Source organism: Penicillium longicatenatum (assembly GCF_028827895.1).
Source record: "Penicillium longicatenatum strain IBT 33135 chromosome Unknown contig_6_segment0_segment0, whole genome shotgun sequence".
NCBI classification, from domain to species: domain Eukaryota; kingdom Fungi; phylum Ascomycota; class Eurotiomycetes; order Eurotiales; family Aspergillaceae; genus Penicillium; species Penicillium longicatenatum.
The window spans coordinates 4315400-4333475 of record NW_026643123.1 but is presented as its reverse complement, the minus strand read 5'-3'; the positions used below and the strand labels follow the sequence as shown (position 1 = coordinate 4333475).

The 18076-nt window shown below is 47.5% G+C and overlaps 7 protein-coding genes across 7 annotated transcripts; 3 read left to right on the top strand and 4 right to left on the bottom strand.

Moving 5' to 3' along the window:
• Positions 1-1383: 1383 nt before the first annotated feature.
• N7484_009807 (putative inositol phospholipid biosynthesis protein Scs3) lies at positions 1384-2423 on the top strand (the record flags this gene model as incomplete). Its single annotated transcript, XM_057120194.1, has 2 exons — positions 1384-2256; positions 2322-2423. 2 exons carry the CDS (start codon positions 1384-1386, stop codon positions 2421-2423), a joined length of 975 nt encoding a protein of 324 aa, XP_056969749.1.
• A 171-nt stretch (positions 2424-2594) lies between these two features.
• N7484_009806 (uncharacterized protein) lies at positions 2595-3866 on the bottom strand (the record flags this gene model as incomplete). Its single annotated transcript, XM_057120193.1, has 3 exons — positions 2595-2644; positions 2706-2969; positions 3026-3866. 3 exons carry the CDS (start codon positions 3864-3866, stop codon positions 2595-2597), a joined length of 1155 nt encoding a protein of 384 aa, XP_056969748.1.
• Positions 3867-4236: 370 nt separating this feature from the next.
• On the top strand, positions 4237-5586 carry N7484_009805 (putative erythromycin esterase; the record flags this gene model as incomplete). Its single annotated transcript, XM_057120192.1, has 1 exon — positions 4237-5586. One exon carries the CDS (start codon positions 4237-4239, stop codon positions 5584-5586), a length of 1350 nt encoding a protein of 449 aa, XP_056969747.1.
• A 185-nt stretch (positions 5587-5771) lies between these two features.
• On the bottom strand, positions 5772-7747 carry N7484_009804 (cytochrome P450; the record flags this gene model as incomplete). Its single annotated transcript, XM_057120191.1, has 10 exons — positions 5772-5937; positions 5985-6231; positions 6285-6456; positions 6510-6623; positions 6676-6802; positions 6852-6948; positions 7000-7083; positions 7133-7313; positions 7368-7499; positions 7730-7747. The coding sequence occupies 10 exons, from the start codon at positions 7745-7747 to the stop codon at positions 5772-5774; spliced, it is 1338 nt and encodes a 445-aa protein (XP_056969746.1).
• Positions 7748-11349: 3602 nt separating this feature from the next.
• On the top strand, positions 11350-12666 carry N7484_009803 (uncharacterized protein; the record flags this gene model as incomplete). Its single annotated transcript, XM_057120190.1, has 5 exons — positions 11350-11385; positions 11457-11871; positions 11978-12064; positions 12137-12331; positions 12383-12666. The coding sequence occupies 5 exons, from the start codon at positions 11350-11352 to the stop codon at positions 12664-12666; spliced, it is 1017 nt and encodes a 338-aa protein (XP_056969745.1).
• A 206-nt stretch (positions 12667-12872) lies between these two features.
• Positions 12873-14532, bottom strand: N7484_009802 (FAD-binding oxidoreductase; the record flags this gene model as incomplete). Its single annotated transcript, XM_057120189.1, has 2 exons — positions 12873-13894; positions 13947-14532. 2 exons carry the CDS (start codon positions 14530-14532, stop codon positions 12873-12875), a joined length of 1608 nt encoding a protein of 535 aa, XP_056969744.1.
• Positions 14533-15337: 805 nt separating this feature from the next.
• On the bottom strand, positions 15338-16585 carry N7484_009801 (uncharacterized protein; the record flags this gene model as incomplete). Its single annotated transcript, XM_057120188.1, has 1 exon — positions 15338-16585. The coding sequence occupies one exon, from the start codon at positions 16583-16585 to the stop codon at positions 15338-15340; it is 1248 nt and encodes a 415-aa protein (XP_056969743.1).
• Between the last annotated feature and the right edge of the window lie 1491 nt (positions 16586-18076).

The following is an 18076-nucleotide window of genomic DNA, read 5'->3' as shown; positions in this document are numbered from 1 at the left end:
AGCCGCGGTGGGTCAACTGTACGGTTTCGAGATTACCAAGTTCGTTCACCATTACTGAAGCGCTAAGCTTTTCGGCCTTTATTTGGTGAGCCTCGGAGGTTCAACTTGCTTACTCCAATATCTTCCCCTGGCCCACGAATCCCGGGGCATCCGGGAGGTTCGCTTCAAGTCCCAAAGTCCTCTTGGCATACGGTGTGGTCCTTGTCGCAGAAACTGGGCGGAAATGCAATCCCGGCATTCTGGGTCGTAGCCACTAAAAGCGGAGATGAACACCGCACCAAGTCCGACCTTTGTAACTCAATGCACCCGTGGTCGTTTTTTTGCCCCCGCCGACTTGCTCGCTACCCATGGACCGCATGCGAATTACGTGGGTGCTCGCTGGCTTGACACATGGTTGTACGGGCATTGTCGAATTTCTGCAAAAAGGACTCGTAACCTGTTTTGATCTTCGTTTTTTAATTGGTTGCGTCAAGGTTCTTAATATTTGGTGCCGCTAGCGCGCTATTGACGGGCTTGTTCATCTTTATGTTGTGGAGTAGTTGGTATAAAATCATAACACATCACTCGGGCGATAAGGTATTTTATGCATACTTAGAGTCGAGGAAATGGGTCCGCCTAGCGTGAATTCTATAAGTTCTTGTTTGATATAGCAAACATGTTACGAACTCTTTTCGTCCACGTCACAGCACGGTCTTCCCATTTTTCCGAGTCTGTCTTGAGCCCGCTGAAAATATTATGGTTGCATTTCTTTAATGCTTCTTCCCGGGCTCTTTCAATATAACGAAAGATGGCCCAAGACTGGGTTCAAACCCCTAGGGTTATACTTTCTCTATCTTTTGCATAGAAACGCTCATATAAAACAGCTAGAGAACAGACAAAGGATATCATATGGTAGGCTGGAAGCGATCTATCCCTCGGTATGAAGTAGGGGTCTGGATAAGGTCCATCTATGGCGATACTCAGCCGGCAAGCACATGCGGGTAGCCGGGATGTTATTCTGACATATCCTGGTTAGGCTTCTTTTAGCTTTTAAGAAAGCCCATGACCAGACTGGGATAATTTTATGTACCCTTCATAAAACGGCCGCAAATGGCTGTGTGGGCGCTCTTTAAACAAGTCTTCGATTCTAGTACTTGATGTTGGTAGAAGTGTGAGCCTCGGTGCCTGAGGCGTCAAGTGCATGCCTCGGCAGGCGAAATTGATGTCATCCTTCACTTGTCATAGCATTTACACTTTCCCTGTTTATCACGACTTTGAACCTTTCAATTCCACGAGGCATGAGACGGACCTAGTTTCCTCTATATTCTGCAATTCTACAACTACTACTCAAACTCATCTGGCCCTAGGAGGCTGCCTCGACTAGGGTCTCACAAAATATCAACAATGGCCACACCTACACCCGCCCGACCTCCCCCCTCCCCGGCCGTCCTCTTTATATACCCCGCGACCTTGCTTTTGGGATCCCTATTCTCAGTCATCTCACCAACTGCTCAAGGTTCAAGAGGACCGCCCCGGTCTTCTCAGCCAGCAGGAGCCTTGGCACCTTCCCTCGCCGCCGACCTACACATATCAGAGAGTCCAGTCAACTATTTTGCGCGAAAGAACAACATTTTCAACATCTACTTCGTAAAGATAGGATGGCTCTGGACAACCCTCGCATTTGCTTCGCTTCTCATTGCACAACCGGCTTTCCACTACTCTGCCTCGCTTCCCCAGTCACAACAGCAAATCCGATTCCGCCGGACCATTCAGGCTATTGTCCGCTACGCAATCGCGACGACAGTTTGGTATCTGATGACGCAGTGGTTCTTCGGCCCAGCCATTATTGATCGCAGCTTTGTGATCACGGGCGGGAAATGCCAAGAGCTCATAAAACAGGCAGGAGAGGCGAGCACGAATTTGAGTCCATCTACCCAGCTGGAGACGGTGTTTTCGGCTGCTGCCTGTAAAGCTGCGGGTGGGGCATGGGGAGGTGGTCATGACATCAGTGGTCATGTTTTCATGCTGGTCTTGACCACGGCACTCCTCGCATTCGAGGCAATTGGCGTTGGTGCCTTCTCGCTTGGTTCTCGTGTGGATGGAGATGTTTCGCGCGAGCGCAAGGGGAGCGATCCCAATGATATTCAGACGCGCGAGCAAGATGGTGGCTCTTCGCTAGCAAGGACGTGGTCGCTGCGCTTTGTTTGGGGAGTTGTAGGCTTGGGTTGGTGGATGCTCTTCATGACCGCCATCTGGTTTCATACATGGCTGGAGAAGGTGAGTTTCATCTGATGCGGGACTTCTGCTGGTATTTTTTGCTAATAATCGTTTTCTTTCCACAGTGGTCTGGCTTATTTGTTGCCTTGAGCACTGTATATGTCATTTACATACTCCCAAGGTCATTGGCCCCTTGGAGGGGTATTGTCGGTTTACCAGGGGCGTAAATTACCCCGACTAGCATTTCTGATTTGCATATTTTATTTTCGAAGATATATTGCATTATTCGTTCACAAAATCGAAGAAGTGCTCCTAGACAAAGAGCTCCAGTGTACTGATAGATATCTTCAAATTAATCTTCTGCGTGTCACAAACAATAGAGAATATGCTTCTTTCTGTTACGTGTGCAAGGCCGGAGGCTCGTGGCCTAAATACCCAGCACAGAATGCTTAACAGCAAAGAGTTAGCAAATCATGTTCCTCGCCTTCTGGTATATGGAGAGATCATACCACCTGCATTCAATGCCGATGCATACATCACACGAGTGATAGGTCGCAGGTCTTCAGGTGTGTATTCATCATGTATGGACAAGTCCATATATGGATCCCATTCAGCGATGATAGCATCAGACCATGTCTTCAAGTCAACCGCCCGTTCTTTGTCAGTTGTCTGTTGCGACTGACACTGGCTTCCCATACACGTTCCAAACTCCCTGAAGGCCAAGCGAGAATTGATGTTACGCGCAAGGTACCGATCAGTCTCGAATAGATTGTCTATCACGAACAAGCATTAGCACGAACATCCTCCGAGATCTGGTTGGAAAACGCACACAACTGCTCAAAGCATCTCGTTGAGAGATTCGTGGCCCAATTTTCTTTCTCAGAGAACCAATGCGCAGTCCACAAAGTCATACCCAAATCCAAGGTATCACTGGAAACAAAATGCTCCCCCTTCCGCTCCATTACTCGCTTATAATCCCCGATCTCCTCCACCAATACTTCTCCATCACCGGCATTTGCAGCCGTGGCCTGGAGTATGCGAAAGACAACGAACCCGTCGATGGGATCCAGGTTTCCCTCAGATGAGACAAGCGGCTTCGATAAATCCATGGACATTTTCCAAACCATACGCGGTTGTGCCGATGACCGATTCACGAAGAATTTGGGGTGGATTGCGCGTGCCAGATTGACAGCTTGACGATTGTACTCCATATCACCAGATGCCATGGCCATTCGATTCAATGCAAACATCCATATGGTCAGATAATGATGATACTGCCCGTCGCAATCGCGTCCATCCTCTTCCGTCTTCCCGATTCGTAATCCTCCACCGAGAGGATTCGACTCAGTGGCTCCTGGCAACCGAGATAAACCGTCCCTTGTGCGACCTAGTATATCATGGACAGTCTCGATGAGCCGCCGGGCAAGTTGGATGTATCGATCATCAGAGCCGTTTCTCCCGTCTGCACGACAATAATCATGATGCATGGTCAATAAGTTGACGACGCCGAATGCATCAGTCCATAGGTACCGACCGCGGTGCCCGCCTGATTTCAAAGGAGGATTCCAGTTTTTGGGATCTTCTATGAGGCTGAAGCTACCGTACACCGATTCCATGGCTTGCTGGAAGCGGTCCACGCGCGGGGAGGGACTACTGATCGGGAGAGCCATACTTCCTCTTTGGGAAGAAGATCGCGTACTCGCGCGGATTAAGGAACCCTGAATATTCCTGGATGTGAGATGTATTAAATACCACCTTGGATGCAATATAATCATAAATTCGTCTTGCAGTATGCTAAAAGATATGTTTGTCGGAAAACGTGACCGTTGATTGGGTCGCCGACGGTTGGTGTGAAGTCATCATTACTGAGTTCCTTACTCAGTCTGATCTCATGAAATGGATCGCTCCGGAGCAGCTAATATTTTGCCAAAAATTCATAGATGGAGAAATTTAACTTCTATTTAACATATTCTGAGATTTCAAGTAGGCCCAGTATCTTGCTCTATGCGCTTGGGATCTCTCTGGAGATTATCGACACCCATGTCACAGCTACAAGACCTATTCAATCGAGCTATAGAGCCACTCCCGGGACTTGCGGACAAGAGTTTCGCATCTTACTTCGACAGATTTGCCGACAAACAAGTTGTACTTCTCGGCGATGGCAGCCATGGCACATCTGAGTTCTACACCGCACGGGCCGAGATCACGAAAAGATTCATAAAGGAACATGGCTTCACCATGGTCGCTGTCGAAGCAGATTGGCCCGATGCCGAGGCAATCGACAGATACGTGCGCATGCGAACAGGTCCACAAGCGCAGATCGGCGGCACAGCGCGCGGCTTCGAGCCATTCAAGCGATTCCCAACTTGGATGTGGCGCAACCGCGAGATGCAAGATCTCGTAGAGTGGATGCGCAATTGGAACAAAGATCTACCCCCAAACAGGCGAGTTGGCTTCTACGGTCTGGATCTATATAGCATGGGAGCCTCTATTCGAGCTGTGATCGACTACCTCGACAGCGTGGACCCGGTAGCGGGCAAAGAAGCACGTAAAAGATATGGATGTCTTGCGCCGTGGACAGAGGAGCCAATCGAGTATGGACTGGCTGCCCTTCATGGAATAAAAGACTGCGAGAAGCAAGTGCTGCACATCTTGCAAGACCTGTTGGAGAAACGACTAGAATATGTCACAGAGGATTACCAAGACCGCGATGAATATCACAGTGGCAAACAGAATGCCTATCTCGTGCGTGATGCGGAGAAATACTACAAGGCCATGTATTGGAGTGAGGCTAGTTCATGGACACTGAGAGATACGCACATGTTCAGCACTCTACAACGTATCCTGCAGCACCGTCCACCACCAGAGAACAAAGCGGTCGTGTGGGCTCATAACTCGCACGTTGGGGATGCTCGCTACACAAGCATGGGAATACGTCGCGACGAGCTCAATATTGGCCAATTGTGCAGAGAGCGATTGGGTCGAGAGAACGTTGCGATTATTGGTTGTGGTACCCACACGGGCACCGTTGCTGCAGCTCATGAATGGGACGAGGATATGCAGATCATGGACGTTCGTCCCTCCAGAGAAGATAGTTGGGAGATAATCGCACACGATACTGGCGTGCCGAGCTTTCTTCTCGATCTTCGACGGGGCTACCTTGACTCCACCCTCCGTGCTGGTCTTGCTAAAGAAATCCGTCTGCAGCGGTTTATTGGTGTGATTTACAGACCTGATACCGAAAGGGCATCTCATTACTCTCAAGCAATTCTCCATAAGCAGTTTGACGGATATGTCTGGTTCGATCGGACAGAGGCTGTCAAGCCGTTGGAGGTTATTCAACCCAAAACAGCTCTTGGAAAAGAAGAAACCTATCCCTTTGGACTTTAAAATGCTGTGATGTTACTGTTTTCAGTCGGACTAGCCATGTTTATGGCTGCTTTAAATTCAAAATGTATCCACTTCTCTTAGCTGAAAATGGAAGAGAGAATTCCTAAACGGTGCTCATTGACGATTTTGAAGGTTCTATAGACCAGTCCTCTTTGAATACTAGGATGAATATTGATGCTCCCTAGTCACTGTCTCTTCTTTATCCTCAGCATCACCCCTGACCGTGGCACAACCGCTGTTGTCCATACAAAACTCCTCGGGGATTTCTCATCCACTAGTTCAAGCTCATATTCCATGACAAGATGTGCGAGAATTTGCTTTATTGTCCTCGAAGCATACCATCGGCCGGGACTATCAACGTCAGCTAGGTTCCGCAATAAAAGTACTCTGAATCTTACCATGGACGCTTCATTGACCCCCAATATGGATAATCCCAACGCACGTCAGTATGTTTCGAGAAACCTCTCACCGATCCATCTGTCTCATCTACATCCACAAACCGATATGGATTAAATTCCTCTGGGGAATAATAATGATTTGAATCTTGCATGACTGCTACCTGAGGAACAGCGACCAGATTACCGGCCGGGACGTGGGTACCACCAGCAAATGTGTAGGACGATAAGGCCATACGTTGGATGGTCACTGTCGTGGTCAGCCTGTAACAACAGAATTCAATGCATCAAGATACAACTTACACGCATCCATGGCATTAAGTCGGGACGACTCGCGGAGAAAACCATTTAGCAAAGGCATTTGATCAAAGTTTGGACCAAACTTGGTTTTGGTTTTCGCCTGCTCGATCTCGTCGCGAAGGAGCTCGATGTATTCAGGATGAAGGCATAAGTCAATAATTGCATATACCAGAGCCTATAAAATAAAATAGTGAGAACAAGCCCTTAGTCAATTAGGTGAGATCTCACCATTGACATCTGATGCGCCGAGGCGAATAAAAATCCAAACATTTGTTGAGTCATTCTGGAAACTGTCCGCTGTGCGGCGGTTTTGGAAGACTCCATTACCCATTGAATGCAGTCCTGCTAGCACATTAGTAGAGAACAACGAAGTGATTGTTTAAGAGTAAGTCACGTTTCTTATGTGTTTTGATTCAATTGAGTTTTGGTTCTCATGAACGCGTTTCTCAATCTCCAAGGTGACAGCTTTTCCAACGCGATGCATGGCTCCGGTCCAGCGCATCATAATCGGTGCTATCACCCTAAATTTTTGTTAGTGAGGCAAATTGAAAGAAGCACGGTATAACATACGGGACTAAAATGGATGGCACATGACGACACAGCTCCATGGTCACCACAGCGTCTTGCAAATACTGGCTTGTATCTCTTTCGAGCTGCTCGTTATTGCCTAGGAGCTCATTAATAACCAGTCGAACATCCATGCACTGCCTCATCTCACCTAAGTCGGACCCCAGAATGACATGGTTGTTCAGTCGCACAATCAAAAGTTTCGCTAGTCCCAGAGCGCTCACTTCACTCCACCCTGAAGACGGTTGTCAGCGACTATTTTTCTCATGCTGAGATTATCTTACCATCGACTCCGGTGTCATGTAGCTCATGTGCAATAGTATCCTGGATCAAGGATTGCAGACCCTCTTGCATTTCCGGCAACTTCGTGCGTAGCAAAACTTTTAATACTCGCTTAGGAATATCATTGTTTGGATCCACATCGTTATGTTGAAACCCGTATATAGTATGCTCGTGCCTGATTCTCTATGGCTGTGTCAATGTTCCAATTCTGCCAGAAAGAGTTCTCGAACAACTTACCTGGTGCATGGCGGCATGGAAAGAGAGGACTTCTTCGGAGCTTCGAGTCAACTCTCGAATATCCTGCTCAGATGATACCAGAACCTGGTATTCACCCAATGCAGGAATGGCAAATGATTTACCACCACCCAGCTATACCAGCATTAGTACGACTTCAAAGTGAAGAATATAACCAAGATAATTACTTTTTGATATAGACTGCAAATCACTCCTGATCCATCAAAAACGAACTCTAGGCTTGGAAGCCACCTGCCTAGCAGAATGGATGTACCCCCTATGTATGTCCCACTCTATCTCCTTTCACTCCAGTCAGTAGTCTAGAGCTTATCGTTCACTGTATTCGGAGAGGAGGATTCCTTTACCGGTCGCTTGGAATACATTGCGAGCAGGGTAGCTGACCACCATAAGAAAGCAATTGCGCCGAGTAGGTAAGATACCGTCGCATGTTGCCATAGCTGCCATAGAAATGACTGGCTATCATTGAGCCAAACTGCAAGCATTACGAATCTGATGAGTATTGTAGTAGAATCAATAAATCCCATAAACAATCATGCAAATTTTGTAGGGCCCGTTAGCTTCTATTTAAACCCACAGGCGATTTATTTCGCCTAAATCCCCGAGGCTTAGTGCCTTCTCGCTAACGTGTGAATGGTCCATGGGAATTATTCATAAATAGAAATTGCGCGCCCAGTTAATTAGGGCCTCCAAGTGCAATCCCGTCGCTCAATGGTTATTGGCTGCAAGAGCTCGGTCTACCATTTCTCAGTTGATTAAATACACGTAAAATATATCGAGATTGGAGGAAGTATACTTGGTTCTGACGATCAGCCCACTGATTCAGCGCAACTGTATGGAAGTGGAGGCTCTTCATGGGAAACGTTTGAGCTGTGGTTCACATGGGCATTGTCCACCTTTCTCAAGCGCGGGGAGATGGTAGCTAACTTGAATACACTGATAAAATCCCTTGACCTATATTGTCCTCTTAATTTTCCGATTTGCTGCAGCAAACATTTTTGGTGCGCCGTTGGACCCTTTTCCATGTACCCGGCCGAAACTTTGACGTGATTTCCATTACCTTACCGTCGGTGCTGTATACGAGTAATTATACCCGGACAAAGTTACAGGTCCTAAGCGACATTACATACGAGGCGTTCCGGGTGATAACGTCCATTTTTGGCCCCTGCATTGCGGCTTTACCCAGGTTAGTCCCGGCGTCAAGATATCTGACGCGTCATTAGCTCGTGCATCGTGGTCTCCTCAGATTGGCTCTTTACAACCTTGATGCTCCGCCACCTTCCCAAAGCAAACGAAACTGCAGCAGAAGCAAGAATAACAATACGCCACCTGCAGACCCCACAGTACTGCGCTATCTTGAGAAACATCCCGCAGATCTCTTGGACCGGCACAAATGGTCTTAGCTGCTGATACCGGAAGTTTCCATGCATTGATTTGTCTGCAACGCCATCTACGAAGTACAGATCTTCCTCGGCAACTGGGACGGCAACAGCCCTACAGCCTTTTTGAGTCCTCAGAAAGAGTATTTATTTTGGAAAGTGTGGATACACATGGCCTGGCTGAGAAAAGGCCATTATGGCTGCAATGAGTACTGGAACTAAGTCCCCTATCCGCTTTTTTTCGGAGTCCGAAAAATAAACAAAAAATAACAAAAAAAGGAAACCGCGAGTGGCACTCAAAGCTTTTTCTGATTATTGATCGCTAGGACTTTTGTGCCACCCGAAGTGGCCCAGTCAAGTCCTTCAATATTCGAACGATACTGACTGGAGTAACAGCGTCATCAAGGCCTAAGTTGCCTCGATAAAGCATCGGATAAACATAAGCTGGTAATGACCAGGCCAAGAAAGCCCCCACCCAAATGTACCCGAGCATTTTCTGGCCCCGGGTAGCTGGCTGATCTTTTGTGATACCGCGAACAGAGAAATAGGTGCTGCTTACAAGATCTTCGATAATGAGCCCTAGAGCCTGGGTACAGAAGAATGGAATGGCGCCAGAGTTTGATACTGAAAATCCGATGGAGAGGTCGATCAGATAGTGCATCAAGGCAGAAGTCAAAAAAACAAAGATGATCTTCGCGTAACCGAACACTGGACTCGTCGATTTGATTTGAAGGACGTCTTGTACAATAAAAGAGGATATGCGGCGAAATTTATGCGTGTTACATTGGTGCCAAGTGCGACTATTCATGTTAGTTGTCAAAGATCACCGCATCGTTCTACATTCAAAGCAACCAACTTACTTCCACAGACGTCGGAGGCTATATGCATCCGATAGAGATCCGTAAAAGGGAGGCCAGTCAGACGGGTCACTCATTCCAGTCAGAACACTAATGAAGGCAAAGATGTTATAGATCCCGCCCTGACTGCAAACAAGCCCTGCGCCTATTGCAATAGTACTGAAACTTCGGATAATGACCTCCTCCCACGTGACTTCCCCAGTCGCCGGAAGAATGGCACTCGAGAGGGAACTAAGAAGCGGTTCCCGACTTCGGGATCACTCATTGAGCTGAGAAGATCCATACCTAGGTAGCTGAGAGCCGCGATTCGGGCGGTACGACGAAGAAAGGCCGCCCGAGATGGGATATGATTTGGATCTTTGTCAGAGAACTGAGGGATGTTCCTCACTTGCTCGGATGTACCAAGGCACCGCGCATTGAATGCTGCCCAGATTCCAAAGCGCAATTGATTTCCCCAGGTCGGCTGGCTCATTGTCACTTTTCCATCAGAAGTAGGTGACGCGATAGTGGATGAATTGAATTCCCATCGAGTCAGTAGACCGATATCGACATAATGAAATAATAGCATGACGGAGTAGCCTCCCACAAGGCTGGCCCATGGCAGTCGAACAAAGAATTCCAATGCTGTATTGAGGCAATTCCAAGTGCACAATGCAACCAGAACGAGTACACCTAATCTTAGTGGAGACTGAGCCGAGGTGTATCCGATAGTGGTCACCACCAGAGCTGTTTGAACAGCGACGGGAAATAGAGGATTGGGATGCATTCTCGCAAGACGTCACTGGTATAGGTCGAGACGGAAAAAGAGATGTCGAGAGAAAAATAAGCACTAGTTTTAGCTGGATATTGAGGATCAAGAAGATGTTCGGCTAATTCCTGGTGGTTAACTTCTTCCCCACCTTATCCTTGGCCTCTTTCTTTGTCTTCTGTCACACCTTGCTGTGCGAGTGGTCTAGATTCCTTAGTCAAAGGCATTTCAGCCCCAAATGCGTTGGCGTTGGGCTAGTTGGGGGCCAAATTGTATAAGGCACGTAACGGGTCACCGTCCAGAGATCCCGAGATTGTTTCAGCCCTGACAGCCATCAATCCTCACCCGTTAAGCTTTCGGAGGAAGGATTTAGGCTTATGTTAGATAACCATAACAAGATATGGGGTTCATGATCAAGCCACAAATAATCCGAAAGTAAAAGAAATCTGAAAAGAAAACCAAACAAAGGGAAGAAAAGACAAAGAAAAATGCTGATCTAGCATCAGAAAACAGCCCAAGCGACAAGATCAATCTGCAGGAATGTGTATTTCAATTGTATTTCAGCGGCTTTACTAGAGGTATTTTTCAATGTATTTTTAGAGGGGTAATACATACGGCGGCGCCTGCATCTGCATATACGGCTGCATCATTTACCTGAGTCGGGAAGTCCACGACTGGTTACTGCGTCCGCGTCTGCATGTCCGCCAATGAGGCCCCGGGATAAGCTGGCGTTACACCGAACCAGACCATAGCACAGACCCCCACGAATAGCCCCCAAAGGATGACAATTCCTCAAGACCCTGCACCATGCGTCATCTGCAACCGACTACCTTACAATGGGGTTCAGCCTTGACCAACGATCTCTTCGGATGCCCCACGCACTCTGGGGCCATTTCTTCAGGTAATCCCATATATGCCATTCGCGGAATTCTTTTCTGCTCCTCCATCTCATTTTGTCCCTGCGTCAGCAAAGACCAAGAGACATGAGCAATAATAATATTAATGAGGCCGGATTCGTGGTAAGTCTTGGGGACTTGGCTCTTTCCATTCCTTCACAAATCTTACTGGAACGAGTGGCTGATCCTTTCAGGCCGTGATATGGGTCTGCCTGGTCCTCGGCTCCTGTTTTGTGGTCACAAGATTGATTCTCCAGTATCGAGTCGACCGTCGATGGCGCACTGACGATTTTCTGGTGCTGGCTGCTTGGATTCTGTACCTTGCTAATGGCATTCTATGGACTGTCATTTACAAACAACTATACTATATAATGGCTGTGAGCAAAGGCACGATCAGTCTCGCCGATCTTCCGTTAAACATCGAGTGGATCGAGAGGCGATATCTTCGAGGGCAGCTAGCTGGGTATCTGATCTCTTATACGAGTCTGTGGCTCATCAAACTCTCGTTTGTGTTCTTTTTCCAACACTTGGGGAATCGCTATCGCCTCCAACGAATCCTTTGGTGGGCTGTTTTGGCGTTCGTCATTGCATCCTATGGGGTGACGCTGGGTATGTTAGATTACCCGTGTGAAATGAGCAAAAGCTTGGAAGACAGTCTCGGTCAGTTCTCTCTGGACATAAACGGTCATCGCGAGGCTAATTCGATCATTGGTAGTGAATTGCTCGAGTGCGCATTCCATCTGGTACGAGCGTGTGAGCTTGAAGGTAGCTACATCTATGGACATTGTTTCTGATGCTGCTAGTATGTTTCCTCTTCCATTTCCAAGCTTGCGCTCTACAGCAATCTGACAATCTTTACCTTGTTTGCTCGCAGTCATTCTTCTCTCTGGTAATGTCATGTGGAGGGCGAAGGTAAATCGACCGAAGAAGCTAGGCCTGGTCGCAGTGAGCTTCTTGACCGCATTCATCATCGTGATCTCGTTGATACGGCTATTTCTCAGCGTTGGAGAAACGGGCATCATGAATCCTGCTTGGCTCGTTTTCTGGAATGTGGTAGAGGTCTTAGTTGGTAGGTTTTTGATTTTCACTCGCTGGGTTTCCTATACTAACTCTGTGCTAGCACTCGCGGCCGTTTCCGGGTTATCCTTCTTCACTTTTTATACAAAGCTGAAAAAGCCGCGCAGTACTCGCGAATACGAAAGTTTCGATTCTTCAAAGCGATGGTTTTTCCATTCGAGGGCAAATTACTCTAATGGAAGTCAGCGTGAAAACGGCAGCGTTAATCAAGAGAGCTATCAGAAAAATGATAGCGGGGTGGATATGCCAGTTCAGAGTCAGACTCCGAATCATACCGCCTTCGAACTATATAAGGTTGAAACCCACGACCTGAATATTCAGCTATAGAGGTTTTATGGGCTTCAGGTGACTGCAGTGCTTGCAACATTCCAATGCTATTTTACCTTGCTACCTTTATACTACTCTCTTCATGCGTGGTAAAATGCGTCAAGTAGACGCACTTTATATTCTTCTTTTAGTTAGGCTATTACTCCAGCCTTCAATGTTATTCCATCAGCATTGCCTAATGTGCACAAGAAGATAGCCCTGGGTCTCTACACGCGCGACTCTAGCTTGAAACCCCCTTGACAGCCTCTCTGGAAAAGTCCGTCTGGATCATATGTCTTGCTAACATCCCTCAGAAAGTTGAGATTTTTCTCTCCGTACCCTTCCATTGGCCGTTGCCATTTGGCACAATAATTCAGATAGCGATAGGGATGACTTGTTCCTTTTTCCGTGGCAACTGCATCAATTTGCTCGATGACCCCTCGTGTCGTATTGAATACCGGGCTGTCATCCTCTGCTCGGTCCCAACGTAACGAAAAACTAATGATGATGAGTGCGTCGCTGGTGCTCTCGGCAATGCCAAGCGGACTTGGGTCACCCTTTTCAACCCAGGAGGGCAGAAGCGGTTGCATGTTAATTGTATAGTAGAAACCTTTTATTTTGGGCAGTGAGGCAATAGAGTTTTCGAAGACGGCGTGGGCAGCCATAATAGTGGGCAAGTCATTCTTGATGGTTGTCGTATCAAAATGCCATCTTTTGCCAGGTGGAGAAAGGCTGTTCAGTTCGCTCGTCGCAGAAGTCAGAGTGTGGACTTTGAAAGAGCTCCAGACGCGCCAGAGCTTTGCGAATCCTGACTTCTTCCAGTAGACTGGCCATTGCCCAGGTTGTTCTGGTAGCTTGGTGTAGGCTAGATAAGCCGTGACCACTCGAATTCCTAATCCTTGGACATAGGTAAAACAGGTAATGGCTCCCGCGGCAAAAAGATCGATATCCGCCCCACTGATCTTCGGATCAGCACGTTTGGCACCCTCGTGGACGGCAAGTAGTGCCTTTGGGGACTGAGAGCTTGGGGCATACAGAGACCCAAACCATATATCAGTGGACGAGAAGCAGCGTACTATAAAGCGTGTGACGACGCAGAAATTGTTTGAGCCGCCTTTTAGAGCCCGCCAAAGATCGGAATGGGACGAAGCAGTAGCCGTAATTATCTCTCCAGAGGCGAGAACGACTTCATATGCCAGCACATTCGAGCATCCCAGACCGAATTGAGGTGTAAAAAAAGAGATACCTCCTATACGAACTGTCAGAAACAAACCCAATAAAAGTAGAAAAGACGTGCTTACCCCCCAACGTGAAACCCGCCACTCCAACCTCAGAGCTTCTGCCTCCTACCACGCTCAAACCATTTTCATCCAGGATTCGTGAGACATCAATCCACCGGCATCCAGCTCCAATGGCGACTGATTGTCTCTTCTCCGCAACCGTGATCTCACGAAATAGAGAAAGATCAATCAATATGCCCCCATTAGCACTTGCGCTACCAGCAACCGGAGACTGACCACCACCTCTTATAGCAAACAACACATCATCAAACTTCTCTTTGTGCACGCATCGCGTATCATACTCCTTTTTAAGGAAAGCTATGACCTTGCTCAGCTCGCTAGCATTACGCGGCTGGATGATAGCCGCTTGCGCTACTTCGCGTTCTTGCTGCGCCCAGTAGCCGTCGATGGACTGGCGGAAGGCGTCTGTATCGTAACGCAATACTAAAATATCCGGTAGTGCTGTGGTGAGCTTTTCTACCACTGGGTTTGGTCTCAGGGGGTTTTGCGGCAGAGGACGTGCTGGGGGTGGGCTGCTCCGTCGCACGAACCACAGCCCTGCAATCAAGGCCGTCGCAATGCCCAGCGAGGACAAGAGGTAGACCATTGTAGATGATACTGAATGGCGGAAGTGGACACCTTCCTGGGGAATTATTGCTTTTTAAGCTCTATTTTTAATTACCCTGGCGACTGGACTAAACCTAGCGCCATGTTGCTTTTTTGGCCGGTACCCGCCCCCATTTGCCCGTATATTACCGAAAAACGGTTGTAATACTGGTCGTAACACAGCCGCGGTATATGTAATTATATTGGTACAGGTATGGTGTAATTAGATATATTACGTGTATGTATTTGAATCTTTGATTTGGATCGAATATCGAAACTCGACTCGTACCCCTTGAAACCAGTATCATACGATGCGACTGCCCGTATAATTCTTCATACCTAGCTCATGTTTCATCCAATTTTTCTGAGCTCTCTCTCTACATGCAGACCGGGTCCATTTAAATGTATTCGGGAAATAAGGCATAACGCTTTGAGACTCGAGTTCCTCTGATTAAAAATAATATGTACTTGGATTAAGATGAATATTGATCTTGATAGGTTTAGTTTCAAGTATTGCTTGTCAGAAGTTTTCAAACTGAGCCGGATCATCTAGTTAGTGAACTAATAACTAGTAAAATCATATGCCTCCTTATCTTAGTGCCAATATCCTTAAACCCAGCAAAGTAAGAATTTCAAATTCCTTGCAATAATCTGGATGTCTTTCAGAAATACTATCGATACATCGGAATACATACCAGAATAATTCGATCACAATCGATGCTTGCGGCATTGATAACATGCCCTCACTCGACAATTCTTGCACTTGAATATGTAATGTCGTTCATGATGATCGCAAAAGTCACACTTCAACTTTCCTCTCTCGCAGTAAATCCATTGAGAGCTTTTGTGATGCTCGCAGGGGTTTGCTTCGTGACCTTGGAGTTGGTGGTAGATGTCGTTGAAAGCTCTCCGTCGAACATTCTCATTTGCACCAGGGGCGACCTCGTTCTCCACTTCTTCGCGCACTCTAGCGACAAGTCTTTCCTCATTCCACAGGGCACAGTCACATGTATCCCATACTGATCCACAAACGTAGCAGAACTGATATCCACAACTGGTGTTATGTTAGTTTTTGAAACCTCTTTCTGCGGTGAGGAGTGCGGGGAGTAAGCATACATGCAGGTGATATGATTGCATCCAAGCGACAGCTCAACCATATTCTTGCACTTAGAACATCTCCTCCACTTCTCCGTCCTCGCCATCTCGAAGATTTCGCGGCGTGTGCCGTTGACTGGACAACGAACACCTGGGTGGGCCAACGAGAGACATGGCTGATGCGTGATCTTGGAACACCTTGTGCAGGTTGCATTGCCCTTCTCGATAGCATAATGAGGAATAAATTGAGAGCATTTGGGGTCCGCACAATACACTCGGCTCGTCGTGTTGTATTCAATTGCCTTGTTGCTGAACACCCGAAGCTCCTCGTAGCTCAGAACCGTAATAACAACGATGGGTGGTAAGACCTGTCCACAACAACGGGGTGGGTACAAGGCTTCGCTTCGAGTTGAGAATATTAGTCTTCGCGTACAGTCATGGCAATAGTGATGACCACATCTCCCAGAAAAAGCGATATCCTCTCGCTGCTCAAGGCAGCAGGTGCACGTCACTTTCTTCTTCTGAATTCCAACAGGCGAGAGTCCATCATAATTATCGACCAGATCTTCTTCTTTCATCCGACTGGTTAGGTATCCCATGCCGCGCGAAACTGTATCAATATTTTGTTGACGCTTCATGGTTTTCGGGAGAGCCGAATCAGGGTTCTCACCGCGTTCTAGGGCAAGGGCGTATTGATGGTCGCTCAGGGCAATGATTTCATCTTTCCTGATAAAAGCAAGAGCATTTGCATCAGTGGTGGCGGCTCTCAGCGTGCTGAGGGCAACACTCCTATCATCTTTCGCAGTCTTGATTGACAAAAGGTTGTTTTTCATGCATTGGATGGCGTATTCATTGTCGCTCAGCTCCCCGGCACGACCTTTTCCCTTTTGTGTAGATTCGATTTTGGCAATATCATCGAGGTACAGCTGCATAGCAACATCAAAGTTGCTTGAATCCATTCCGTAGGCTTTGGTACGTCCGTCTGGAAAATGTGGGATGAACTTGCTTTATGGTAGAACGAGAGTCAGTATTGGCTCTTATACGCAATGCGAGGGGGAAAAAGATGCACGATACGGACCGTGGATGAGGAAGTGAATTAATGTCAAGAAAAAGGCAGGAAGGCAGAAGGCAGAAAGCAGTAGGATGAAAAATGAAGCCACGAAAACGGTGGAAGAAGGAAAAGCAGGGACAAGAAGATGACACGAACCAGGTGCTCAGAGATTTTCAAGGTGTTTGCATCCCCGTACTCAAATGGTTCTAGGCAAGTGCACACTTCTTTCTACCGTGAGTACTACCCTCCTGTTATATTTCAATATCACGCAATACTACTTACATTTAAGCAAGTCTTATTTCCAGGCCTCTTCAATGAGTTGAAACCTACCACCTCTTTATAACTGGCTATACTACCGCTGGTGGTCTCACCTTCGGGAAACCAGTGAAGCCGTAGGATATTCATCACCATGCATTCTTCAACGGCGTGACCAGTGCCGATGGTGGCTGTGGGTTCATGATTTAGGGGCTCCAGCACCTCGGAACGCCACGAGGCCCTCAAATATCAAGAGAAACCGACGCGATCATTGATAAGCAATGGCTGCAGAGTATTGCTGGGTTGGGGTGGATATTTAATCCAAGGAAGGACTGATCTGCCTGACCGAGCGAGAAGGAGCAACAGAAGTTTGCTCCCTCATATTGCTAGAAGACAAGGTCTAGCAGGCTCATGACCCATTGAACATGAAACAACTGAAATTGGTCTCAAATCGAAGACGTGCTCATCGCCATCTACTCGGATGGTCATTACACGCGCGCGCAAAACCGTCGTATGGAGGCATGTCATGATAATCTACAACTCCAAATTGATTTCCACGTACGTTGAGTACGACATGATACTCAGTGAGTTCCATGAAGAGTGAGACATGGAAATCAATGTTAAAAATAAACAAAAAGAAAGGAGGGCCCGAACCGCGATTCGAACGCGGGGCCTCCTGCAGTTAGGATGTTAACCCAAAGCAGGAATCATACCACTAGACCATCCGGGCACACGTTAAAAGTTAAAACGTCTATTTGCATCTCTTATAGTACCTAGCACACATTCGATGACAAGCCCAGAGCCAAGAATTTCCATATACTTGTGCATTCTATGACAGAAGAGCCGTCGCATTTCACCGGGCTCATCAACTCATACTGCGAGTGCATCTAAAACGGCCCCCACACCATCTGTTCCCACGCGAAGCACGCTATTTCCAGCCCCCATTCAATTCCCACATGTATGGCTCTAGCCCAGCCACGATGGATGCAGCGGCTGTGGGTCAAACGAATATCGGCTAGAGGCATGTGCTCCGCCTCTGCTCTGCCGAGACCTCCAAGGCTCTTTGTCTTTTTTTGGGACGAGTGCCGTGCACAGGAACGGCCCGCACAGGACTGCGTCGCCCCACTCGCACGAACCAAGGTAC